Genomic DNA, 23,868 nt, shown 5'->3' with positions numbered 1-23,868 from the left:
TGGTGGAATCCAATTCTGAACTTCTCTATGCAGTCTTGTTCGTTATGATATTGGATCAATCGTGATGGTTAAATCATAAAGAACAGTTATAAAAATCACTACTTGGTAATGTAATGCAGCAATTTGGTTTTTGTCAGACCTACAAGTGTGACCTTGAAATGACAATCAAAATAATGCACTATGCGTCATCTCAATATGATGAACATTCGCGTGCACTCTGGTTGGTCATCACAATATCATGAACATTTTGTGCATTTATTTAAATGTAAATTCAGCGTTTGAAAACAACTATGAAGCAGATAAGAAAAATCATGGCAATTTGTTCTGCAACGCCAAATAGTTACGTTGACAGGACTTGCCCTATCTGCTCGTTTTCATGTGGTGAACATAAAAATCTTTCGAATATTTGGAGAATCAAAAGCAGACGCTCATGATTTGAAATTTTTAAAGCATGCACATATTGACTTACCTAAGGTATTAAGCAGGGATATCATTTCATATTTCTGCTTCTGATGAAAGGTTATTTATATCTGGAAAAAAAATGATATCCTGTCTGCGTTCACATGTTCAGCCTCTCAGATCTCTAGGACACCTGTACCAGTTTTTATCAAGGAAATTGGTACAAGGCAACTTCCATCTAGCTTCATGAAGATTGAAATATGACAACTAATAACAATTGGACTAAAGAAATTTCAAAATACCAGTTTAAACTGAAGTTCAAATTTCTTCAGTCAATTGAGCTGCAAAGATGTGGTTGCATATACTTCACACAATGGTAAGGGAGCCAGGTGGTCTGGCAGATACTTCATACTACGACGAGCAAGCTGCATCCTCTGGCGTATATTGCATACTTCGGCACTCAACCGTTCTTTTTAAGTCTAGACACAAGTTACTATCAACGCGCATTATGGTCTCGGGCAATATGATCGCGCATTATGGTCTCGGGCAATATGATCGTAAAGCAGGCATTTTTCTTGTTCTCATATCAGTACGAGTTCTTTATTTCGAGTGTTTTCTATAGAAGTTTGACAAAATGTCTCTATTTAAAGCAACTTGTACCAAACATTCTCATTCCATAGCGTTGGAACAAACTGAAGCCAGAAGGTTATCAGTTGGGGGACATCGTCTAATGAACAAACAGGAAGATATTGTGAAGTTTATTTATACAAATATTATTTTTTTACATTCAGATATTTGAAATTAATATCAAATTTGAACACATTCTAGTGATAACATTGGCACATGACAATTTAAAAATTCCACAATAATTTAACAAGATCGTTCAAGATAAAAATTTGAATCCTGATTTTATTGAAAAACAGCATTTTGCAATAGGTCAACCCTTTTATAATAAATAAATACAAATATTTTATGGCTATTAAATTAATATAATTGCCACCTGTTATGAAATGAATATATAGCATGTTTGTGAAAATATCTATTGCAGTCCCAAAAACCATAATATGATTAATGACCATGATGAAAATCTTGATGAAATTCTATACAAAACAGACATACAAAATATTGCAAGATGCAAACTACAATATTCATGATTTCAACTTATATTATCACATTTGTTCCAAAATCAGGATTATACACAGGATCGATTTACATTACAATTAACAATTTGCATGAAAATGAAGGCGATGACCACTTTTCGTCAACCCTAACAGAACATTATTTGAATTGAATCATGATTATTTCTATCCCATAACACTGATAAATTAATACCAGTGAACATATACAAGGAAGAGAGTGAACACTGGAAAGCCCGATTACACTCCCACATTTTTGCAAAATGCATCCAATTTTATGGGCTTTTTACAAAAGTCAATTTCTTTAATCTTCAAAGAACTCTGATCCAAAAATGCACATCAACATCCAGATTAATTGTTTTATGTTAGTACAATTTTTTTCTGGTTTAAGGTTAACCACATCATCAGCAAAAATGAGCCTATAAACGTCACTGATCTGAAATTCCACATTTAGTCAGCAGAAATTAGAATCTTGATCCAAGTGTTTTTTTCTCAGATGAGGAAAACCACATCATCTGCCAACATGACCTGGTTAGCGTCCATCATTCTCTCAATAGCACCAAACACCTCATCCTCGGAAAAGCCAGAGCCCATGTGACCTTTCACCTTCTCCAAGGAAACTGACTGGGCGTGCTCATTCTTGAACAGGTCAAACAGCTTGGCCCGGAATGTCTTCAGTCTAGAACAAGTAAGGAAAGGTTTAGTCAAACCTAAGTATTGATTATCAGGTTTATAGCAGTCCTAATGCATAGGAAACAAACAAAATTTAACTACAATAAAATAGCTAAGTGATTTTCTGTTCCAAGGAAGCTGGTATTTCAAAGGCATCGTATACTAACTTTTGGTAAATTAAAAGCAACATTTCAAACAAGACTTCTAAGATAGTATTTAACCAACAAATAAAGTTGTGCCTTCAAATCAAGTAAAGACTGAAGTATAAGACAAAATCTTTAATTTAAATTACTGATGAACCTACAATTAGTGTGCAATCACATCAACTTACTTGGCATCATCAACTCCCTTGGTGCCACCAGCCCCAGACTCTGTATCCATGGCCTCTGTCTCCTGGGAGCGAGGCTTCCTTCTTGGCTTATCAGTTTGCCCTGGAAATATGAGGACAAACAAATTACTTGTGTATCCAATATAACCTTTATCACATGTATTTTTTTAACGTCCCAAGTGTGGTACATTTCACTTATCCCAGAGGCCAGCTTTTATCCTACCAAAAACAATGGCATTTTTTATTTTCTATTGTGTAATCGCCCAAATCTATCATAGTTGCTCTAACAATTCTCACACATAGCTTATTCTTGGTGTATACATAAGTTGATTTTTACTTCAAAGCAAGAAGCAAGAACTTGTTTGCATTCATTTGTTATTTAATGCCAGTGTATTTTTCTGCTGCACACATGCAATTTCTTCTTGTGATTCAAGTTGATTCCATGTGTCGATTTCATGAATACTAGTTGATTTAATGGATATGTTTACTTTTTACAACAAAACCATAACATTCAAAATGCAAACTGTATATTCATCCTTGTTCCACAGCAAATAGCAAAACACTCCTGGCAACTCCCTCACACACACACACAATGCAGGCATACCATGACAAAGACAGCACCATACCAGTGCCAAAATGTGGCAATCTCATCTTGTCCACTGGTTTGATGCCATCTCTGTACATGGACAACATTCCATCAAGCAACTTCAAACATTACATGGGCCAGGCCATAAAATCAAGCTGCCTTATTGTTAAGCAACTTCAAACATTCCATGCTGTCAGATTAAGCAGTCTTATTGTTCCTTGTCCACTGGTTTCATTCCATCTCTGTACAGAACATGTCATGAAACAAAACAAACACACATGCAGACTTTTCTACAGCATAAAGCAGGTTTCCTCGGGTAACTTCAGAATTTTCTGTGCTGCCAGAAAAATATGTTGAAACAATAATCCATGCAGACATTTCAAGCAGTTTTCTTTTTCGCACCTTCAAAATTTCTTTAATACACAGCTTGTTATGCTAGGTTTACATCTGGCCACGATCTCCCCGATTAGCCAGAGGCTAAAAAATCGTGGAGCTCTACTATTAAATTGTCTATTCCACGTTCTGTTATGCTTCCTTACGAAATCAGCACGTTTTGTTGCGCTCTACTACGATCGAGCCCACGATTTGCATCACGTTCTGTTACGCTTTGTTGCGATCAACACGATTGGCTTCCACGCTCCACCACGTTCCGTTACGTCCTGTTAAGATCTCCCACTACAAAGCCGCTTTGTTGCGATCTCCTGCGATTTGACCTACGATTTGAGACAAATTACCATGTTTTACGTCACGATTTGATATTTAAACAAGAAATAATTCACTTTAGGCTTATTATTCCTGAATTGACTGTTTTAATTTACGCATATATTGTTGAACGAAAGAAAAGGTCACAGCATACACGTCATACAAATATCGGAATAGAAGTCAGAAGAAGAAATAGAAAGCTAGGTCATGCTGGGTTAAGCCATGGTTAAGTGTTGAAAGTAGGCTTCAATATGGACATTACACACAACTATTAAACGCCGAATTCCGGTGTCGGGATGTTGGAGCATCTTCAATTTCTTCCGGTTGTGGAGGTGGGGGAGGGGGTGGTGGCGGATGAACATCAACCACAACAGTTCTTGAAGTTTTGGAACCTTTTTGTTTCGCTGGCATGATTAAACTGATAGAGTACCAGTAGATAAAGCTGTTAGGTATATGCAGCTTGCGTGGAAATCGTGGCTATGCAGCTTGCGTGGAAATCGTGGCTATCGTGAGGAAACGTGTTGGAGCGTGTCATAGGGTATCACATCGTGAACGACAATCGGGGATACCGTAGGAGAGCGTGACGCAACGTGAAGCAATAAATGATAGAAAAGTGTGTATCGTAACAGATCGTGGTAGATCGTAGCAGAGCGTGGAGCTATCGTGAGACGTCGCAGCGAAGCGGGATGAAAAAATGTGTCCACGCTGGTCCCGATCTGTTGCGATTGTACTCCACGTTCTGTTACGCTTCGTTACATTTTGTTACGAAGGCCATGCTCTGTCACGATTAGAAAATGAATCGGGGCAATCGTGGTGAAATTTAAGTTTGATTTAAAATCTGTCCCGATGCCCACGATGTCCCCGATTCAACCACGTTCCGTTACGCTCCCCCACGATCACCCCGATTCGACTCCACACTCTGTTACATTCGCCACGATGCTCTGGAATCGGGGACATCGTGGTAAGGCCTAATGTAAACCTAGCATTAGATGTCACATTCCATAAAGCTATATCAACACCCATGTTTTACGCAACTTTAAAATGTTTTCAATTCACACCTGGGTATGTTGATGCATTCCATGAAGCTATTATCAAATACACTTGCCATACCAATATCAAGCTTTTTTTTCCAAGCAATTTCAGAAATTACAATATTCACATCCATTATAACATTGCATTTCATGATAGGAAGCAAACTGTCTCGGCCATGCTGTCATCTCAAGCACTTTTCTTCAATGAACTTCAGAATTACCACAATTCAAATCATATCACTACTTGTTCATGCATCACTAATGTCACCATCTTCAAATGTGAAAGATATATTCCATTTTCACTTTTGGTAGTGTTCAAGATAGAGCTATCCTGTCCTTATTGAGTAGCACCCTCTCTGCCCTCATGAAGATAAACATCATCACCCATCTGCCTTCATGGACTTAAATGCTAAGACCATCAAATTTATATTTCATTTTTGTTTAAAACTTGCATGATTTATAGATAAAATAATTACTTCTTCAGCAGTTTAAACCTATGTTTTCATCAATTAAAATGGAATCCATAACATCAGTCAAATTCTGTTCTTCACAGTGCAATATATGTGCCTTTTTCAACTAGGTCACTCTTCTGAAGCAACCTTTCCCTAGTGTCAACACCTGGATAAAAACTCTACTTGACATGCCATTGAAGTCTTCACCAGAGCATGCACAAGCTTTGACTGTTTATAGTTTAACAAAGCTTTACTCAAAATGAATTCTGTGCAGATAGTACAGTACTAACTATTACAAACGACAAATCAATAACCAGACATCAAAATCAACAAACCCAAATTCATGAACTCACGTCCACATTTATTAACTTGTGTTCTTACCTTCATCAGCTGAAGCAGCCTCATCTTCATCAAAGTCGTAGGGATCATATCCCTCCTCCCCTTCCTTCCTGGCTGGACGTCTCTCCCGGACCTCACGTCTGAAAACAAAACATTCAGACATGTACTGTTTGAAAAGTTTGCATCAGGAAATATTGAGACATGCTGTAAATTTGTTTACAACTTGTTGGAAAAATCAGTAAACTTTGAACCATCTTTAAACAAGTTTATTGCGCAGCAAACAATAAGATTCATGAATGATTTGCAAAGATCAGCTGATGACACTTAGAGACAACTTTCTAACACACAGATCAAACTACTTTTATCTTACACTTTTTGAGCATGGCAAGCACACATAGATTTCTTACTTTTTCTTCTTAGGTTTGTCTTTCTGCGAGGATTCCTCCTCCTCCTGGCTACTCTCTCCAGTATCCTCACCGTCACTATGGCGGCGCTTCTTCTGCTTCTTCTCAACCTACAGGGAAAGCAATAATTCAGTATTAAATACTATTTCTACTTCTGGAATAATGTCTTGCAAAGCAAACCCAAAACAAAATGCTATCAGTGGTTGAAATAAGCACATGTCTTGCTGCAAGTCTTGCACTAGTAAAATCATTTTTAGGCTTGCTTAACTTCATAATTTTATTTAGCAGGCCTTATTCATTCACAAGTCTATTTTTGATGATGTATTATTCCCAAAGTAGTAATACAATATGACTAAAGCAATTGTTCACTAAGGTTATTTTAATGGTTATATATTACCTTTTTAAAGTAAGCATATTCAATGAGCTCAACAGCCGCTTCAGCATCCTTCAGGTCCACAGTCTTTGACAGGCGACACTTAGCGTGGGCGGTGGCCAGACGGATCATGGTCTCCAAGGTACGGGCTGTCACTGGGGTCGTCTATAAGGAAAATGAAAGTACATGTATAAAAGATAGGGATGGCAACGAGTAGTAAAATTAATACTCGAGTACTCGGACGGTCGTTCGATCGAGTACTCGGGTACTCGATTACTCAAAAAAATTGAATATGTGTTCGCAAAGACAAGATTGTGTATACATGTATCGTTTATGACGTATATTGTGCGTTGGTCGTATTATTGGTCATTTTCACCTAAAGTAAACTTTCATTACATATTTTTACTATTTTAACAAAAAATGATATAAAAAGGAAACAAATGCTGTTTCAGGCTTTTAATTTGTCTTATTCGTTTCATTTTATACAAGTATGCACTGCAGAAATGAACAACAATCAGAATTACAACGAACGAAAATTAATAGCATACATAAAAATATTCAATACGAAGTTCAGTTGTTGAGTTGTTTACTCTACAAATTTTTTTTTTTAAATTATAGTTTTTCATGTAATTGTTGTTTACCTCATTAATATTCATAATTCTTGATTTAATATCAACCAATCAATTGTGATAATCATTGCAAAAATAGTTAAAATGCGCCCATTAAAAAATCAATTCTCGTAACGGTCAAATTGTGTAGGTGAAAGTACCGCTATCAAAACTTCGCTACTTGACATCAGTGTTAATTTGAAATAGGGGTCCTTTGTTGACAGTTTGCAACTATCATAACAACTGTCAACTAATTGATTGAGGTCAATTGTGTACAAAGCGAGGATTAGAGGGACCGTAAATTGTCCTCTTGGCAACTAACCAGATCTGATATTTTGTCTGTAAATCGTGTATTTGGTGATTTTTATATATTTTTTTTATTTTTTTCCGAGTACTCAATGTGATTTGGTACTGGAGTACTCTGACGTTCGATCGAGTACTCGGGTACTCGTTGCCATCCCTAATAAAAGACAATCCTCATACACATGCAAGCTTCAGGTTAGGTCTCATTTCAACACAGTGAAGCCCCAATTTTGAAATGCTCAAACTTGACTGACCAAATCCCAACTTACCCTGACCAAGCTGCTGGTGCCTTGGAAATTCAATCTACTGGATAGTGCCAATAAAAGATTAATTTTGTTAACATATCTGGATTTGGAAGAAACAGCCTTTGCCTTATTTCTGCTATTTTAGCAATTGTTTCCACAGCCTTCAATCCAAAATTCCCTGACGTTTGCCAATTTCCATGAGAAAATTAAGAATTCCCGGACAGAAAATAAAATGAAACCCCAGACGGTGGATAACCTGAACATAGCACAAATGTATAAGAGTTCATCCTTACCCTAGCCACATTATCCTGTGACATGGAATCATGACTGCGAAGTTTGGAGTACTCCTCTGATAGCACTGTAGCAGCCTGCTGGGTCAGTGTAGGACGCAGGGCCTTCGCTACATGGATGTACTTCCTCATAAACTGCATGCTAACTATCTGCCTGGAAATACAAGGTATACAAACTAATAACTTGCGTCTCATAATTCTGGCACATTTAATTACTTTTCTAAACAAAAGTGAGTGAAATGGCTGAACATACTGCCACATTTTGAAATGTATTTCAGCATGTTCAAATCACTGTAGTCTACTTCCAGAAAAATAATATTATCAAGCTTTCAGAAATAGCGAAGCCTATTATGAAGGTTCTACAGTAGCATCAATCTCAATTTTATCAAACTTAAACAGGGTTCCCCCTGGGTTCTAAAAAGTTGTCGCCACTTTTTCATGGGGGGTTAAGGGGGCCGCGATAGGCCCCCTTACGGGTCCAGGGCAGCGCCCTTGTGGGGGCCAAGGGGGCAAAGCCCCCTGAAGCTCATGGGGTTTAAGCATTTTAAGAGCCTTAAATTGCATTTAATTAGCACATTGTCGTGCAAATCATAACATTTTGTTGTACATGAAGCACAAGATATTAATAGCAAATTGTTATTCTGTTGACAAAATTCATTGTATGTGGACTAGTATATAAATAAAAAAATATTGCAAAAAATGTGACATAAACATCAATATGTTGATTTCAGTCTAATGCCTGCATACAATAAAAGAATACATTTGTGAAATTATGAGATAAATTTAAAATAAATGGAAACTCAAAGAAATATACATTGTCAAACTAGGGCCATAACTTTCCTCATAGAAATTTGTCTACCTACTCTTTACTCCAGCCAACATATTAGAAGCCTTATCAAATGGGGTTTAATCCTATTTATTTGATTTCTGTTAATCTTTTTGACACTTTTTGAACTCTTAGAATGCTGCATTAATAACAATTACAAATTGCGACAAAACCGAAAGCAAGTCTATTTTTAGCGCATAAACGTCATTACGAAATTTGCATATCACGTGACTTTCCGACAACATAAAATTCTACGATTTGCATATTTAAAATTAACACGATAATTACGCAACAACAAGGCTGTTGAGCTAAATATTAAAATTGTTTGCTAATAGGAGACATAACAGTTAAAGGATGTCATTGTTTATCCGTGAAAGCAATAAAATTCTGCAATAATTAGCGAGGTGTTGACTGGGCCGTGACTGCTTGCCCTAATTATCGGATTAATTTTTGTTGTCGCACCAGCAGATGCGCTTGATTTATGACAGTGACAGAATCGATTATCATGCAGGCCGCATGGTCACCACTTACGTCATTCTAAGAAAATATTTTAGAAAAAAATCGTTGTCGCCATAAATTCGCCAAATTTGAAAAGTTGTCGCCACTTTTGCGATTTTGTCGCAAATGGCGACAATGGCGATCGCCAGCGGGAACCCTGCTTAAATAGACAGAATGGTCAAGGGGCGGAATTCATAAAACATCACTTTTGATGGCAGTGTTTGTTTATAATTGTATATCAATCTTCAAATATTTTGAAGAGCTTCCCTAAAATTATTTTAAATTCCCTTAATGTAAAGGCCAGGCCTTGTCCCAATTTTTGCTGTATAAGCTCTGTATCCTCTTCTCAACCACTTACTGTTTTGTCTTGGCCGGTCCATGAAGCATCTTGTTGTGTTTCTCGTACACGGGCGTCTCGGTATCATCGTCCCCTTCAAAGTCTGGGTCTGTTGTGGCCAGCATATCAACACCGGTACCCAGGGGTAAAACTGTTGAAACATAAAGTGGTTATCATTCTTGCAAACAACACAATAAAGATTCTTGCATTCACCATTCAAACAGTAATCTACTAAATATGGAGGTTTACATTTTTCCACTGGCCACATTTTTTCTACATTCAATTAAAAGGTCCCACAAATGCTTACACTTTTTAAGAATTAGGGTAATGATGCATTACATTACCTTACTCACCAGACAAAACTCTTTACATGAAAAACATTTCAAAAATTTCATCTGAAGCACCAGTTTACAAAGCATTTAAGAAGCTCTGCCCTACCATCTCCATCCTGCTCTGTAGCTCCTCTATATCTGTGCATTCTGAGTACAAAATCAGCAATGTTCCTGTCCAGCTCTGGGTCCATCTGCAAAAAAGGTTGTTAGAATTAGCACTCCTTGAAAGGTTCTTTTTTTACCAATATTTTAACTTTCTACAACTGTCTTTTCATTCTCTGAACAATGTTGAAAAAGACCCTTGAAGCAAACAAAAAATTTAATATATAAAATTTTCACAGTAAGTAATCACATCAGCACCGTGCATACATGTATGAAAATTATGACAATAAATAAGAAAATGTACAGAAACTCCACAGAATTATACGAAAGAACTTCAAATACATAATAATTGTTTTTAAATCAGAATACACTTCAAAATTGTTCCAAGACTTACCTTGTCCAGAACAATGAAAATCAGATCAAAACGTGACAGCAGGGAGTCCTGAAGTCCAATATTCTCCATTGGGGTCTTAAACTGGTCATACTGTAAAGAAACAACATTTTGAACCGTTAAACTTGACAAGTGTATTTTCAAAAAAAAAATTGTATAGCAATACTTGATAATCACAGAGCTGATTTCTACCTTCTGTACCCTGTGCTTTTGAGTAAAAACAATACTCAAAAACCTCCATAGGAATTGTATTTCCCGCTTCAAATTTCCCAGCAAAGCCAATGACTCAACTTCATAATAATGTTAGGGATAACTTGTTTTCTAAAAGTAAAGCTAAAGTTTTACCTTAAAAACATACAGATATGAGCCATAATATGGAGTCCGGGAATTTGCGTTACATCACAAACACTGTGGTGTCCTCTTTTTTAATATTTGCGTTTGTCAAATTTTATGCTGTATTAGGATAGAACAATATCTAAAGCAATTATATTTGAAATGGCATAACACTTCTAGCTTTAAATACAAAGTAATGTGGATTTTAAGTTTTATTGTTAGTAACACTGGACACCATATTACAAAGCATTCTTATCAAGTCCAGTTGATTGTTTTCACTTATTTATACCACTTACATCAATCAATAGCTTTATTTGAATTGCTTTTAATACAGAATCATGTATTTAGTTAAATATTTAGCAGTTTGTTACCTAGTTGAAGATTGATGTAACAAGACACAAAGTGAGATGTAACTGGACACAATTTGTGTAACAGGACACCAAAAACTGCACAAATTGTGTAACAGGACACCAAAAACTGCACAAATTGTGTAACAGGACACCAAAATCCACACTGGTGTCTTTGTTATGCACAAACAAAGTTGGAGTAATCACAATGCATCTCATCTATTTTATTATAAATTGTTTTCCATTCAAAAGTATATATAGATTCACTTATGCAAACACATTATTTTTGCGTATACATCATCTATATCGCCGTAGACGGTTGTCATATGCAATGGACGTAATACGGGACACGACTTTCTTCAGTCAATACTAAATAAAAGGTTATTTCTGTTGAATTAAATAATTGTAAAGGGTTTCCATACATCACTGATCACTTTGCTAAATAAAAGGACGTATTATGATACATTCTTGGCGACCAGTGAATGCCGCGATTTGTTGCCAACGTAATTTTTTTTTGAAGTCTTTCCTCGTTCATATTTGAGGTTGCCATGCTCGTCTTGTACCGTAAAAAGGCAACGAAAATACCGAAAATTGGTGAAACAGTTATGGATGTCGTAAACAGAACTGATAATACCGCGTTTCCGAGGTGTTGCACTAAGTATTTGTTACTAATATAAAAATAATGCGACGTAACAAAAAAGACACAACTTTCGCACCCGATAGTTGACTTCCCTGTCATTATAATCCGACGTTTTCCAGAACCACCAGTTTACGACATTATCAAAGTTCACGATCGATCACGTTGTTATCATGCTGCGCGAAGATGCATCGATGTCAAGGTCATGAGTTATAATGCTTTTTTCTGTGACGTAACAAGGTGGACACATTTGGTTACGTCGCATTACATGGTTTTATTTTGGAAAATAATAGTATTACCGCTGCTGAAATAAAACTGAAATTAGTAAATACAAATAAAATGTCCACGTTTTTATTTCACACAAATAAGCCTACAAGGATTACATAAAAAGAAATCACATTTAGTTTGTATTTTGAACAACCCCTCCTGAAAATGTCCGAACAGGACACCTGGAAAATGGATGATAAATGTATGATTTAAATGAAGTAACAGTTGCTTGAAAGGTCAACATCATATCAATAAAGACAGTTATTTGTCTTGAAAATTTTCTTTAATTTTACAAATCTGTATATCACATGTATTTCTCCAGATACATACGATTAAACTGAAATTTCTGTGATGTAACGCAAAATCCCGGACTCCATATTATGGCTCATATGTACGTAATACAGAAGTTAGAAAGAAAACTAATACACCTACCCGTCCATAAACAGGATTTGCAGCAGCTAACACACTACATCTGGCATTCAGTTTGGCGTGAATACCAGCCTTGGCAATGGTAACCCTGCCCTGTTCCATCACCTCATGGATGGCTGTACGATCAAGGTCAGACATCTTGTCAAACTCATCAATACACACAACACCTCGGTCAGCTAAAACCATGGCTCCAGCCTCAAGACGCCGCTCACCTTATGATGAAAATGAGCATCTAGATTAGTCTTTTGGCATAGCCTACACATTTCTTCAATCTCATATTTTTTTCTATGCAGGTTTCACTTCTCGCTAATAAACCCAAACAAAAATTTGTTGATGTTGTTTCTAAATAAATTATTACTCTTAAATTATTACTCGCAAATTAATTCTCTGACTTTAACAAACCTGATTATCAATGTATTAACATTTAACATTTAACTTCCAAAATCAAACACTGTATTAATCTTAAACGAGTTAGTTGTGAGCTATCATACCTGTCTCCTGGTCAGTTGTGACAGCTGCAGTGAGACCAACACCAGAGGAACCTCGACCAGTTGTAGTGACTGCTCGTGGAGCTGTGTGCAACACGTACCTGCACAATGTATACAAATTGAATGCTCATTTTTAGACGTATTACCACAGTATTTTAATTTTGGGCAAGTCTATCTAAAGATATATTGAACAGATCTTAAAATTAAATCTGTTTTCTACCATTATTACTTGGCTAAAGAAATTAACATAAGCCCAGTTATCTATAATATAATTTTGAGCGAGACTAGCAATCATTATACCATTGCAGGACATACAGGCTTATGCTATATGTGACCAATAATAGATCAAGACTCTATATAAACTAGAAATGTGTCCATAGGACACGGATGCCCCCACTTCGATTTTTTGTCACAGAAAATAAGCCATAATGATTATTCAGGATAATCTGCACAAGGGCAAATCCTTTTCAAAAATTAGATCGGATAAGATATTTTTTAAGTATTGTTGGGAAATAAAGGGCCCAAACTCCTAAATGATTTAAGCGATTTCCATGGCTATCGAACTTGATCAAGGTATTATGGTCACAAACATGTGTTTAAAGTTTGGTGAGGATTGGACAAACAGTTTTCAAGAATTAGATCGGAAACAATCTTCGGGACGTATTTTTCAAGTCTTTTTTTGCAAATAAAGGGCCGTAACTCCTAAATGACAAAAGTGATTTCCATGGCTATCGAACTTGATCAAGATATTATGGTCACAATCATGTATGTAAAGTTTGGTGAGGATTGGACACATACTTTTCAAGAATTAGATTGGAAACATATATTTTTGAAGTATTTTTGGCAAAAAAGGGCCGTAACTCCTAAATGACTAAAGCGATTTCCATGACTATCGAACTTGATCAAGATATTATGGTCACAAACATGTGTTAAAAGTTTGGTGAGGATTGGACAAACAGTTTTCAAGAATTAGATCGGAAACAATCTTCGGGACGTACGTACGTACGTACGTACAGACAGACGTACGTACGGACAAGGGCAACCCTATATGCCCCCACTTTGTGGGGGCATAAACATGCTACACAGCCACGTTTTTATGCAACAGGTCTCACCTCAACATCTGAGACTTGGCTACAGAGGGGTCACCAATCAGCAGGACGTTTATATCTCCCCTCAATCTTGTCCCGTTTGCCAGCACTTTCTCTGTCCCTCCCAGTAACATACACAACACAGCCTTCTTAATGTACTCATGTCCGTGTATAGAAGGTGCGAGAGAGCGACCCAGGACGTCAAACACATCTGTACCCTTCTGTCTGCTAAATTTCTTGATCTTTGCGACATCGTCTGCCGAGAATGTTGGTGAAACTTCTTTGCTCATCTGTTGGATGTTATTAGCAAGCAAAATTGTTCTGAAATGAACATTACAAAAAATTGTTTATACAAATTTCAGTGGTTAAATCTATTTTAAATCTCCACAAATTGAAAATGCTTTCATTAAACTTGCCTGAATGCTTATACTAGTGCTCAACATCGACATTTTTAACATGGCCAGGTATATAACAGTCAAATTAAAGCCAGCCCAGAAAGTATTTTACCTGGGCATGGATCCAGACTGGTGCTTATTTGGATCACTACATATTTTTATTTTATTCACTGGTCAGTTTTTCAATAAGACATTAAACTAACCTGAAAGTGCCAGATGTGTAGCCATTCTTCTTTCCAGGGAGACATCGGAATGTACCAATCACTTGTGCTCTGTCTCCAGGCTAGAAAAGTACAACAGAAAATACGATAAATTTCTTCGATTTTCTTTTTCTTTTTCTTACTTGACAAGACAGAAACTCATTTTTAAACTGGCACTGAACTTCAAATGTCTCTTGATCATTCTGATTTGAAGTGTGATGTTTTGGTTAAATAATATTGAAAATGAGCTGATCACACTTGGCTGAAGTGTATAATGGCACATTCCATGTTAAATGCAAGCTTTCATGTTGCACTACTTTATTAAAAGCCATATTGGAAATACACAACACATTTGTCAACGACCACCATTCTTACCTTGCACATGTCCACTAGGTCGTTATCAGCTATAATGTCTACTGATCGAGGCAGCTGTCCAGCGGGGGCTTTCTCAGGCATCTCCTGTATAGAGAATGTCTGGTGGTCCTTGTACGTGGACAGGCCATACTCTGTCTCCAGAAGGTTACCATCTTCATCCTTTGATAGAAAGTAATATTCGTTTGGTAACAAGAACTATTATCATGTATATAATTCGCTGTGCAAGCAACATTTTTTATTCCCAAACATTGATTTTCTAGAACTTTGTGTTTAGGAAGTCTTGACTTCATCTTTTTCTAAATATCCTACAGGCAGATCTTCTGACCCATTCCCAATGGCAGAATTCTTTAAAATCATGCAAAATGGCCAACTTGTTCTTAATTATTTTTTTTTAAATGTTCATTCCTAGGCAACATTGGAATTCCTTATTTAGGTAAGAAATGCCACATTTTTGTGCGATTTTTAACATGGGCAATAATTTTTACAGTTATATTGTATTAATACTTCTTATGAAACATCAGTATACCTTGGTCGGGTATGCTGCACTGGATGGGAAGGCATCTAGTGAGGTCATGTCTGTATATTTTCTCTCCATGGTTTTTGTAGTAGCTGGGCAGTAGTGGACACTACGCACCATCTTTGGTCGGATCAACGAACCTGAAATACATATATTAATTGTCAAAAAGATATACAAACTTTTAAGATGATTTGCAGGAATACAAGTTAATTCAAATGCACCCATTTAAGCTTTATCAGCTCCTTCATAATCAATATTATTCATTCAGCATGTTTAATAAGTTATTTCAATCACTCCTACTCCTATCAACAATGGTCAGGTAGTTGAAACGAGGACACGCCCGCAATATTCTGCACTTGCAAAATGCTTCCCGAGCTTATGTAAGAATTTGGGCTTGTTTATGATTAAAACTTGTGGTACAACAGACAGTGAAACAGTAATCAAGACTTTCAAGCCCACTTTGTAACACGAGTACAGGGGGTAGGCATAAATTGTACGTACATTTTGTGACAATGCCCTCCACACACACAAGGTTGCCCAGGTATCTGGATGTGAGTGTCCTTGGTGAAACATGCTTTGCTCCAAAACTGTAATAAAAACAAAACAACATTTATTACCACCATACATTTAACAACTTCTAGTAACAATCCAAAATTTAAGACACCTAACTACTAGTATCTGAGCCAAGAAGGATCAGGGCTCGACATTAACGGTGGTCCGATGGTCCGGGACCACCAGATTCATGGTCCGGCCCAGTAGAAACCAGTTCTGGCTAGTCCGACTGGACCAGTGAAATTTCCAAGAAGAAATAATTTAATCAGAAATGTTAAGCACGATCCCTGACTAAATCTGACAATATGTATAATCCAACAAATAAATGCAGTGCAAGCAGCGTTCGTTGTTTTTATTTACATTCCCTTGCGCATGCGTTACATCTGCGACCGGAAGTAAACAGCACAGAACAGTTTACGATAGCTGTGAAATCATCGGAATTAGGTCAATCTTTATTACGATGTAAAATTCCAATAACTTATTTTAGCAAATCATTTCGTCCATATTTATTGAATTTGGTTTTTAAGTATTTATCGTATGCATAGTAAATTAAAGCCATTTGCTAATGTGATTGACAAATTTTAATGTACATTCAAGTCAGATATGTACTATATATCTTTTATTGCTGCCTGATAATCCAACGTATATTCTAGTCAATCCTCATACTATTGTTTCATTGTTGTAATGTTAACCAGTTAAAGTTAGATTAAAATTAAAAGCTCACCATTATTTTCATCATGTGTGTATATAATAAACCTTCACAGGCAAAGAATTAAAATCATATCATCAAAAAGTATCAATTTGGTCAGGACCAGTGGATATTAGGTCAGGACCAGTAGAAAATATATCTACTAGTTCGAATGGACCAGTGGATTTAAAAGTTAACGTCGAGCCCTGAGGATACATTTCCATTTGTTCTTTACCACATTTTAAAATATACTTGTCATTGAATAGAATTTTGTCCTTTACTAGTTCTGTAATTCAAAGACCATGCAATTGCCTTTAATGACAATGCCTAATTTAGACCATAGCATCAGCAAACAAGTGAAACCTCACTTCTTTTTAATGTTAAAGCACACAATCATGTTCATCGTACCTTCCAACAAATCCCACAAAGAATTCCTCATACTGCTTGCTGTAGATAGGGTCAGCCGAGGCCACAAACTCCTTCAGTGCTCTCTGCAGTGCTATCAGTTCTGTGAACGCCTCTTTCAGCAACCTAGAAAAGTGATGGAAGACCATCTTAATGATCAGGACAAAGACCAAGCCATCTTCAATCATAATAACGAATGTTGAAGCATGGTGAAATTGAATGCTGCTCTTGGCACAATGTGTAAAAATGTACTTATACAGGGGTGTAGAAATGGGCCGGGAGCCGGTAAAATCACCCGGTAACTTTTGCATCCTCACCCGGCTACTTTTTAACAGCAACGAAAATATCATTTGTGTAATAGTTTTGTAAAGTTCGTTCGTTTACGTCCTTCCAAAATTGGTTTCCCAGCACTCTGAATACAATGCAGCAATACCTCGCTTTGTGACGTCATTAGTCTTATCCCCTCTAGAAAGTAATGATTTAGATGTCCGGAATTTCCGAAATTATGTTACGCATTTTGGCGCGAAATGTGAGGTTATTAGCGTTATCCCTCTGGTAACAATTGTTCGAATGCGAGGCAATGGAGGGGAAAGCGAAGCCGAAGCAAGAAAATCTGTTTCGTTTTTTCCAGAAAAAAAAACAGAGTAAGTATGAAACCAACTAGAACTGTAAGCCATAGGCTAACGAATACCCCCCACCCCTCCATGTCTAGGTTGTTTGCCCTGGCGTTAGGCCGGACAAAGGTAATTTTGCCTACAAGGGGAGATAACTCCAGTCAGGGTCATGTGACCTGTACCAAATTCACAGAGGCGAAAGTTTACAACATGGCCATTAATTTCTGAAAGTTTGATAAAGATTTGTTGAATAATAACAAAGATGAATCCCGGACAGGGCTTATTTTGCCTACTTTAACACATCAAGGGGAGATAACTCCAGTCAGGGTCATGTGACCTGTACCAAATTCACAGAGGCGAAAGTTTACAACATGGCCATTAATTTCTGAAAGTTTGATAAAGATTTGTTGAATAATAACAAAGATGAATCCCGGACAGGGCTTATTTTGCCTACTTTAACACATCAAGGGGAGATAACTCTGGTCAGAGTCATGTGACCCGTACTAATTTCACAGAGGCGCAAGTTTACATCATGGCCATTAATATCTGAAAGTTTGAAAAAGATTAGTTCAATAACGACAAAGATGAATCCCGGACAAAAAAAAACGGACGGACAGACGGACAGACAGACAGACGGACAACCCGATTCCAGTATACCCCCCCCCCCAAAACTTTGTTTTGGGGGGTATAATAATTTAGGCCAGTTGTCGTTTCAAATAAATTCTAGTCCAGTGCCCTATATATGTGAAAACTTGATTTTTGTTGTGATGTCATTGTCAAATATTAATCAGGGCATAGCGTATATTTGCATATCAAGCAAGATGGCGAATCTTTACTCGTACATCCGGGTACTTGCAAAAGTTGTAACGAGCCTTCCGAAAACTGTTAACGTGTACACATAAAGCAGAACGGGTTCATACATTATCGGTAAATTTTATGAAAACGAAAGTAACTATGTTTATGAAAACGAAAGTAACTATATTTTGTGCATGCAAGAACACCAGGGGTACATTTTCAAGGCTGATCTTTTTCTCTGTGCTTAAAAAAATATTGATATTAGGCCTAAAAAATGTATTTTGAGCAACGATCTCGAAATTGCTTGGTAGTGACACAAATCTCAAATTTCGGTTGCGCGAAACACAGCTACATGTATATTTAAGGACTTGATTAAGTATGGAAAATAGCCGCCACAAATTGTTAAAATTTTCAGGGTTTTTTTTCCAGAAGAACCTGAACCAGGTCAGACCACTGATGTTGTCAGCATCGAAGCTAAGAAGACCAAAAGTATGTATGAAAACAGTTGCAATAATGAATTAATGTTTAATCACACTATTTTATGTGAAATAAACTTACATTTTCTGTATAAACTTTCAGTTAAAATTTTGTTTAAAATAGTGACAAAACACACACACACACAAATGGTTCATAAAAAACAATATATTTCAGGTTCTGATCACACGAGTCAGTCTTCATCCCCAGAAAAAAACTCAAAGGTCATCGTGTTATGGTATAGCTACCAGGTAAGTGCTCTAGCAGTGTACTTTTGTAGTATTAGTTTTAAAGCTACTACCTGGTATTTTTAGAAAATGAACAAATTAGTTTCTTTTACAGCATAATCCTGTTGATGGTAGTGATCAAAATTACAAACAACCTATTTCTAAATTAGAATAATCAGTCAAAAAATGTAGTATGTGTTTAATTTCGTACACTTTAGGTTTCGATTGCCACGGGCAAAGCGAGTTGAAGTCAACCTTGCAGAATCCTTAAGAAGATGGAGCCACATTAATGGGCCAGATGTTTTGGGCAAAAGAATTTGATAATATCTGTGGATCTGCTGTTAAATTATGGCTGTCTGCAAAAAATCGGAAGAAGTTACCAGGAGCTTTAGCTAAGGCTTCAGTTTCAAACACCAAAGAAGGTGCAGTTCACTGTTCTGAGGCTCAAGTAGATTCAGTTTCTGTAAGTGGTATAAGTAGGGAAGAAATTTTTGAAATTGTAAGGAGGGAGTTGCTAGCCTATGACAAAATGTGTGACATTGAATACTCTGAATCTGAAAATGATTCTGATGGTGATAGCTGGGACTAAGTTATCCAGAAGCATTTGTTTTCTATTGATAACAAAACTTATCAGTTTTTATGTAATAATATGAAGTAAAAATAAACAAAATCAAACACCAGGAGACTAGATTTTTGAGTTCAAATATGGCTGAAATCATTTTCAGTCAAGGGGGGCTTCGCCCCCCTGAACCCCCCACAGGGGGCGTTGTCCCCTAGACCCCTTATGGGGGATGGCCCCCAACCCCCCCGGCTACTTCAGGAAAACACCCTGCTACTTCAAAACATTTCTACACCCCTGCTTATATCAAGATTTGCAGATGACTGATAGTTCACTAACCATTCTAATTATTTCCATCATTATGGTTTTAATCTGATTTTCAATTTCTTCGAGATCATTGGTAGAGCATATCTCCCATATACAGTCAGGCATCTCTATCAATTATACAAATTTTTATGAGTTATAACAATGAATGTGCACTTACGAAGCAGCTCTGGTTGGGTTTTTCCTGCGAAGGTCATTGATGTTTACGATAAGCCGAACTTCATTGTTGGCTATCATGTCCCGCACTTTCTGCACATAAATTCCCTGGTCATTCTGAAATTATACAAGATTTTCCTCCAAAAATGCAACATGTCTAACAAGAACAAAGCGTTAAATGACTTGAAACCCAAGATGTCTTTGAAATATGGCAAAATATTTTACCATTTTTGACCCTTGACCAGGGATCAACAAATATTCTCCCAGCCTTAGCATACAAAGCCTTGATGACGAAGCTGAATTCGATCAACAGAGATTGCCGTGTTGCTACGAAAGTTCAAAACAAAGGCACTGGACCCAGCATCACCTAGCGAACATTTGAGCCAGTACAAAGATGATTATCCTTAAGAGTGCTTGTCATATAAAAGGCTGCGACTTACAGAATTTCAATGTGAAATTGAAGACTGCAACGGTTGTTCCTCAAATCATATGTTCGGAATGATTTAGTATGATCTATACAGAGAAGCATTAAATCACTCCCAAGATATCTGTGTATTGTGCTATTTACACAGGGATACATTGAAAATTGGAATTTGCTGTACATATACTGTTTCCAACTTCAGAAAAAGGCAAAAATGGGACAATCAATAAGGCTTGGACTAGTCTAAAATAATAGATGTGTTATACAGGATTCTTTCAATCCCTAACGTCTAAACAGGTTTGTGCAAAAACTGGGTGGGTTTGAAAAAAATTGAAATTGTATTAAGTGAAGAATTTTATGTTTGAAATGGATAATAAAGGTTTATGTTCATATTTTACCATGTAAGTACAAAGCTATTTTGAACAAAACAAGCATTAAACACATGATATACCTTTCCAAAAAAACGAAACTTGACTGACACAGACAACAATTATGCCAAGCGGAACAACTCGACCCAATCATAATAACTCGGCCACCTCCGACAAGCTTCGTGATAGACCTCATAAATACAATCGTAACAACTCGGCCATGACCGAAGTGCTCCGATTGTTGTAAAACTGTGAACTGCAGCCTTGTGTTATGTTTTGACAGAATGAAATGAAGGAAACCCCATCAAACTCATAATTATTCTTTGGATTTTATTTTTTGTGTACAGAACTTAACTAATATAAAATAACATTATCTAGTAATATTTCTTGTTTTTATGATATTTTATGGATACAATATGCTTTTACCCGAGATCCCGATCAGAACAACTACCAACTTTTGGTACAAAACAATTTGTACGTTGCCTAGTCTAAAATAATAGACGTGTTATACGGGATTCTTCCAATCCCTAACGTCTAAACGGGAATGTGCGAAAAACGGGGGTGTTTTAAAAATATTGAAATTGTTTAAAGTGAAGTATTTTATGGTTGAAATTGATCATAAAGAGTTATATTCATATTTTACCATGTAAGTGAAATGTTATTTTGCACTAAACACGCATTTAATGCATTAAAACAACTTGTTTACCTTTCCAATAAAACGAAAGTTGACTGACACAGACAACAATTATGCGAAGGGGAACAACTCGATACAATCGTAATAGCTCGGCCTCTTCCGACAAAGCTTCGAGATAGACCTCGTTTATACAATCGTAAAAACTCGGCCATGGCAGACAATGCGAATGTCCGTCGGACAGTCGGACATGTCCGGTATATTTCCATTTTGACCGACGGAACTTTTGTTTTGGTCGGTCACAATGTCCGGTGAAAAAATACAGTAAGCACCGTTTAATTTTCGGAAAATTTACTTTCAGTTTCTAAATAAATGTTCAGAGTTATTTTTAACTATTATATCATGACTATTCAGCGTGTTAATCCGTGTATCACTATCTGTAAACCCCGTTTTGCACATGTTTCCGTAAAAGCCGAAAAAACACGTAAGGTTACGATTTCAGTTTGTACTCCAATACTTTTTAATAGACGGAATTTTACGGAAATGTTCGGACCTTGCAAAATTCCGTATGTATTTTTTTCGGCAAAGTGGTTCCCGGCAATCGTGTTAATTGAAATATGATGATAAATATACCGAGCTGACACTTTCCGCTCTGTTTAACATTGGCAATAACAAGAACTCTACTTTCGTTTTTGCATAAATGTTGTGTCTGAGTTTGACATGTAGTACAATTCGTTATATATTTTAACCGCACTTTATCTTTAATTTAAAGATGAATTAAAAGAGTAAGATCTGGCTGCTCCATTGGTAGACGAAGCGGATATGAGTTTTTTTGGGAGGAATGGGAGGAAAAAATAATGACTTAAGATCCGAAATATTGATTTTTTTGACCTGATGTTTAGCTTCTTTTTTGTAATTTATAATAGTAGGACACATCTAACCAAGAAGATCTAAACCTGTTATAATGGGGAATTACAAAACTTATTTAAATAAGAGGCTTAAAATCAAGTTTTAGGCTGATGTAACTGAATACTGTTTGTTACATTGCGACAGGTAAAAATTTGGTGCGACAGGTAAACTTTCACGGTTTACCTGTCGCAATGTCCTGTGAAGAAAAAAAAGTTTTCGCGTGGTCTGCCATGGCCGAAATGTTCCGAGCGATTTAAAACTGTGCCCTAAAGCCTTGCAGGTGCCCTTCATGTATATATCGTTATATTTTGACAGAATGAAATGAAGAAAAGCCGTCAAACTCATAATTATAAGTTGGATATTTATTTTTTTGTGTACGTAACTAATATAAAATAACATTATCTGGTAATATTTTTTGTTTTTATGATATTTTATAGACGCTATATGCTTTAACCCGGAATCCTGATCGGAACAACTACCCACTTTTGATACTAAACAATTTGTACGTGAAGGATTTGCCATATCAAAAATCTAAAAAAAATCCTTCAACGTACAATTATTTGCACTAGTACGTTGCCATATCAAAAATCGTAAAAAAAACATCAACATACAATTGTTTGGACTATCGCACATGATTTTAAGGGGCATTTATATATATCCAAGACAACAAATGCCTGTGACATGGTCACAACACATAGTCAACAATAACATTCAACATTTCCAATATATCAAACCACTGTGGGCCCTCTGGCTAAACCCCGGACTGCGTCATACAGACATAAATGATAAATCATTTGAACAGGTAGCTTTCTTGCCTCGTGCTCCACATGAATGAGAGCAACTGGCAATTCTTGTAACAATGCAACTTGTGTAAAAACAACGAGACTTGTTTCCGTTTGCCAGTGCTTTTCACCGACCAAGAGGTTAGCGCGTAAAGAAAGTATAGGTTGAACGTATCTCAATTATCATGCAAGAAGAATACCTTACCCCATCATCAAGGAAGTCCAAGTATTCACGTTGAATTTCTCGCTGTCGTTGATCGATGTCAGTTGGTGGGTCCATGATTTTCGCACAAAGCCCGGGTCTGCTTTCCCGCCAGTGAAACCACGTGGGATTTGGATTTCGGATTGCCTCAAATCTTTTCGTAATGACTTACCTAGCGCATAAACGCCGGGCTAAAACTGAGAACAAGCAGCTTCCTTGCTGCACAAAATATTTTAATTTTGACAAATACTTGTTTTCATTAAATAATCAGATGACTTTTGAAAATAATTTTGAAGAGAAATAAAGTTAATTTATTGTTCATCCGGAATAT

The 23,868-nt window shown here is 36.6% G+C and overlaps 1 protein-coding gene across 1 annotated transcript; it reads right to left on the bottom strand.

Moving 5' to 3' along the window:
- Positions 1 to 1,142: 1,142 nt before the first annotated feature.
- Positions 1,143 to 23,698, bottom strand: LOC128206758 (zygotic DNA replication licensing factor mcm3-like). Its single transcript, XM_052909438.1, has 19 exons — positions 23,541 to 23,698; positions 20,229 to 20,341; positions 17,079 to 17,201; positions 15,932 to 16,017; positions 15,440 to 15,570; positions 14,914 to 15,072; positions 14,542 to 14,621; positions 13,968 to 14,264; positions 12,859 to 12,956; positions 12,371 to 12,579; positions 10,358 to 10,447; positions 9,968 to 10,052; positions 9,551 to 9,680; positions 7,872 to 8,022; positions 6,447 to 6,587; positions 6,053 to 6,159; positions 5,688 to 5,785; positions 2,539 to 2,638; positions 1,143 to 2,214 (listed from the first exon to the last, which is right to left on the bottom strand). Exons 1-19 carry the CDS (start codon positions 23,613 to 23,615, stop codon positions 2,028 to 2,030), a joined length of 2,460 nt encoding a protein of 819 aa, XP_052765398.1. The 5' UTR covers positions 23,616 to 23,698; the 3' UTR covers positions 1,143 to 2,027.
- Between the last annotated feature and the right edge of the window lie 170 nt (positions 23,699 to 23,868).

Source organism: Mya arenaria, chromosome 10 (assembly GCF_026914265.1).
Source record: "Mya arenaria isolate MELC-2E11 chromosome 10, ASM2691426v1".
In the NCBI taxonomy this organism is placed as follows: Eukaryota; Metazoa; Mollusca; class Bivalvia; order Myida; family Myidae; genus Mya; species Mya arenaria.
This window is presented reverse-complemented; position numbering and strand designations above follow the sequence as displayed.

Excerpts from the sequence above, each read along its gene's own strand:
- LOC128206758 (XM_052909438.1), bottom strand. The coding sequence starts at position 23,615 with ATGGACCCACCAACTGACATCGATCAACGACAGCGAGAAATTCAACGT. Across the intron at positions 16,018-17,078 it reads TTTGTGGGATTTGTTGGAAG|TTTTGGAGCAAAGCATGTTT; the intron begins GTACGATGAACA and ends TTTTTATTACAG. Across the intron at positions 15,073-15,439 it reads GTGCAGCATACCCGACCAAG|GATGAAGATGGTAACCTTCT; the intron begins GTATACTGATGT and ends TTTCTATCAAAG.